General features: G+C 46.6%; 1 protein-coding gene across 1 annotated transcript in view; it reads left to right on the top strand.

The window, feature by feature from the left end:
* SLC26A4 (solute carrier family 26 member 4) overlaps positions 1-3,213 on the top strand; it is a gene marked incomplete at its 5' end in the record, with an annotated part of 40,543 nt that overhangs the window by 13,144 nt on the left and 24,186 nt on the right. The window contains 2 exons of the mRNA XM_025207377.1: positions 2,788-2,940; positions 3,030-3,112. Of these exons, the coding sequence (XP_025063162.1) occupies positions 2,788-2,940; positions 3,030-3,112 (236 nt within the window). The remainder of the gene's footprint in view (positions 1-2,787; positions 2,941-3,029; positions 3,113-3,213) is intronic.

The raw sequence follows: 3,213 nt of genomic DNA, 5'->3' as shown, positions 1-3,213 counted from the left end.
GAGGGGGCAGGGCCATTGGAGGTCCCCCTCCATGGTCCCCTCCCCCCCTCCTCCAGTCCCCCGACCCCTTACTCATCGGCACCAGGGCGAGGGGCAACCATAGAGACACTCTGGCAGCCAGAGTGTCTCTGTGGAGCACCCAGCCTCCGGTTGCACCGCTTTTTTAAATGTCTATTTTATTTATTTATTAAGACCCCTGGATATCCAGGGGTCTAATTTTCTCCCTGGGAACATATTTTTCGTTCCTGCACGTGCCTCTTGCCCCGCCTCAAAGGGGTTTGAGGCAGGGCAAGAGGCATGTGAGCTCTCGTGTGGACGCGCCCATTAAGTCATCTAGTCCAGCACCCTGTTCAAGGCAGGATCATCCCTGGCAACACCATCCTAAGCAAGTGTCTGTCCTACCCTGTTCTTGAGACTTTCCAGGGATGGAGACTCCACAGTTAGTCTGGGTAGCCTGTTCCACTGAGGCTTGACCACCCTCATAGTCAGAAAGTTCCTCCTAATTTCCAACCTCTGCCGCAGCTTGAGTCCATTGCCTCTTGTCCCCTACAGCTATCTCTGTCCTTTCTATAATTACCCTTCAGGTATTTTAAAACTGTTATCAAATCCCCACTTTGTCTTCTCTCTTCCAGACTAAATAACTTTTGTTTTTTCACCTTTTCTTCATAAGTCTTGTTTGCCAGGCAGTAGGGAAGCTGAGCAAGTTCTTACTCCACAGACCGTCCGTTGAGCATGTGTGTGGAGGAACTCTATTTCTTGTTAGTTAAGTGATGGGTTTTGGATATCTACATGGCATTTGATTCACTTACACAGAGGTAGATATTCAGTTTCTTGCCAATGTGGCTGTGTAATTGGGCTCGCATACTAGTACATACACAGAAGGCTCTGCACTGGAAGTGTATGTACCAGGCTACATGCATCACCCCTTGTGGATACATAACGGCATCTAAGGCCTGAAAAACATGGTCTGTCACAAACCCACAACTAGCATGTATTAGACACAGAAGAAGGGAGGGCGAGGGGGCTGGGGTACTCACCATAAGGTCAGAGACACAGGTGTTAGTCCTTCCTCACTGCAACACTCTGACTTCCCAGCATAGTGCTCTAACCACCCAGCCACTCATGTATTTTCTAGGACCCTCTCTAGTACTACTTTTGAAGCTGGCCCCCTGGGCAGCCAGGAGAGCGGGAAATGTGGAGCCAGGAGGAAGACAGCAAGGCAGAGTATATATGGCTTAGTATGGTGACTGGTGGTTGGAAAAGTGGGGGCTCTAACTTCTAGCTTAGGGCCTTACTTCCCAGCGAAGCAGAAACTTTCCCGTCTACGGTTCATTCATGTTACCCAATGACTATATTAAACCCAAGGGGTAGAGGCCCAGCTCCAAAAGGAATGCCAGAGAAGGTTTGGGGTAATGCCTGACTTGGGGTGTGATGATTAGAGCACTTGTTAAAGTCAGGGAGAGGCAGGTTCAAATGCCCTCTGGTCAAGAGTGGCTTAGAGCCTGGGTTTGCACCTTTCCCGGCGAGCCACTTAGCTACTGAGGTTAAAACATAGGGGGCCTTCCTTCTCCACCATTTTGTTGCGGGGGCACATGTCCACATACATGTGTATGCAGTTGTCTATGCACACAGAGTTATGCATCCAGGAATGGAATAGCTATCTGCATGTAGGTGCCAAAAATGCCATGTAGATGACAAAAAAACTGCCACTTTGACTAGGGGTGCTCTGTCTCTGGCCCATGGCACCATGTCATCTGGCCTGTGGAGCTCCCCCCAGGACCAGAAATTTGGGGCAGAGGGGGGAGCACAAGTCCCCTGCTGCCAAATCTCTTGGTCCACAGGGAGCCCCAGGCCCTGCATACTGGATCCAGTATCCAATCCCAGCATGCAGGGCTGGGAATGGGCAGTGGTAGGGCCCAATCCTGGTGTGGGGGACCAGGATGTATCAGTACTGGGTCCCCAGGACTCGATCTGGCCCGCAGATGGGCCCCACGCCACTCATCTGGCCAGAGGGTCAAGAGATTGAGTACCACTGACTTGCACAATCAAAAAGAAATAGAATTCCAGACCCAGTGTTTCCAGCGGTGACTTAGCCAATGGCCAGGTACAGGCTTTCCACTTTTTCACCGGTGTAAGTGATCAAAAACTGGTGTATATACATAACAGAACAGAAGTTCATCACACACAGACTGGTTTAAAAATGATGTAACCCAGTCTAAGATTTGTCCCCTTCCCCCTTCTCCAAAGGGTGAATGTGTGTCTACCAATCTAAACTATGCTGCTTGCAGAAAACTGTAACTTAGATCTATTCTGCCTTGGGGGTTTTTTAAATGTCTGTACCTAGCCAGTGTTTTAAATGTGCATCTGGTAGCTGTTGCTTGAGCACCATGGATGGATATTTTTTGTGTCTGGGCAAGGAGTATGAAGCTCCATCATCTATCCTCTTTCTTCTCAAATTTTCTGAATAGAGGCGGGATCTACCCCTTGTTACTTAATATTAATTATATAGAAGTTAGAAATCCTAAGAGATCATCACAGAAAGTTCTCATGGTTCTGCTTTTTTAGGTAAGTTCCCCATGAAATCCATCCACTGATTCAGTGAAAGCTTGATACTGCATTAAAGAAACTTGTGTTCCTAGTCAAATTCCTTAGGCCTGTATACATAAGCAAATGGAATAGGTAGCCCCTGACCACCTTTAAGGTTTTCATGGCAGCTACTTTGCCTGGACTATTCTCTCACTTAAGTGCAATTTAAAGTATCTTATATTGCCTTTGACTTTTTTTCAGACCCTCATAGAAATATTTGAAAGAATTGGTACCACCAACATTGCAGATCTTGTTGCTGGCCTCCTGACCATTGTTGTCTGCATGGCAGTTAAAGAAATAAATGATCGATTCAAACACAAGATTCCGATTCCCATTCCTATAGAAGTCATTGTGGTAAGCAAATAACAACATAGTATATGAAGCTCATTGCAGGAGGACATGAGCAGTTTTTCAGTACTAAAACTTGTTTTATTTGATTACAGACGATAGTAGCCACTGGTATTTCTTATGGTGCTGACCTGGAAAAAAAATACAATGCAGGCATTGTGAAAAACATACCTAGAGGGTGAGTGCCTTTGTTCTGAGTGCAGCTAATATTTTAAATGCCTATTAATGTCTATAGTAAGAGAAAAAAAGAGCAAAGACAACCGCAGTCTGCTCAGGAGT

Source organism: Alligator sinensis, unplaced genomic scaffold (assembly GCF_000455745.1).
Source record: "Alligator sinensis unplaced genomic scaffold, ASM45574v1 scaffold100_1, whole genome shotgun sequence".
NCBI classification, from domain to species: Eukaryota; Metazoa; Chordata; order Crocodylia; family Alligatoridae; genus Alligator; species Alligator sinensis.
The sequence above is the reverse complement of the archived record's forward strand: the minus strand, read 5'-3'. Positions and strand labels throughout refer to the sequence as shown.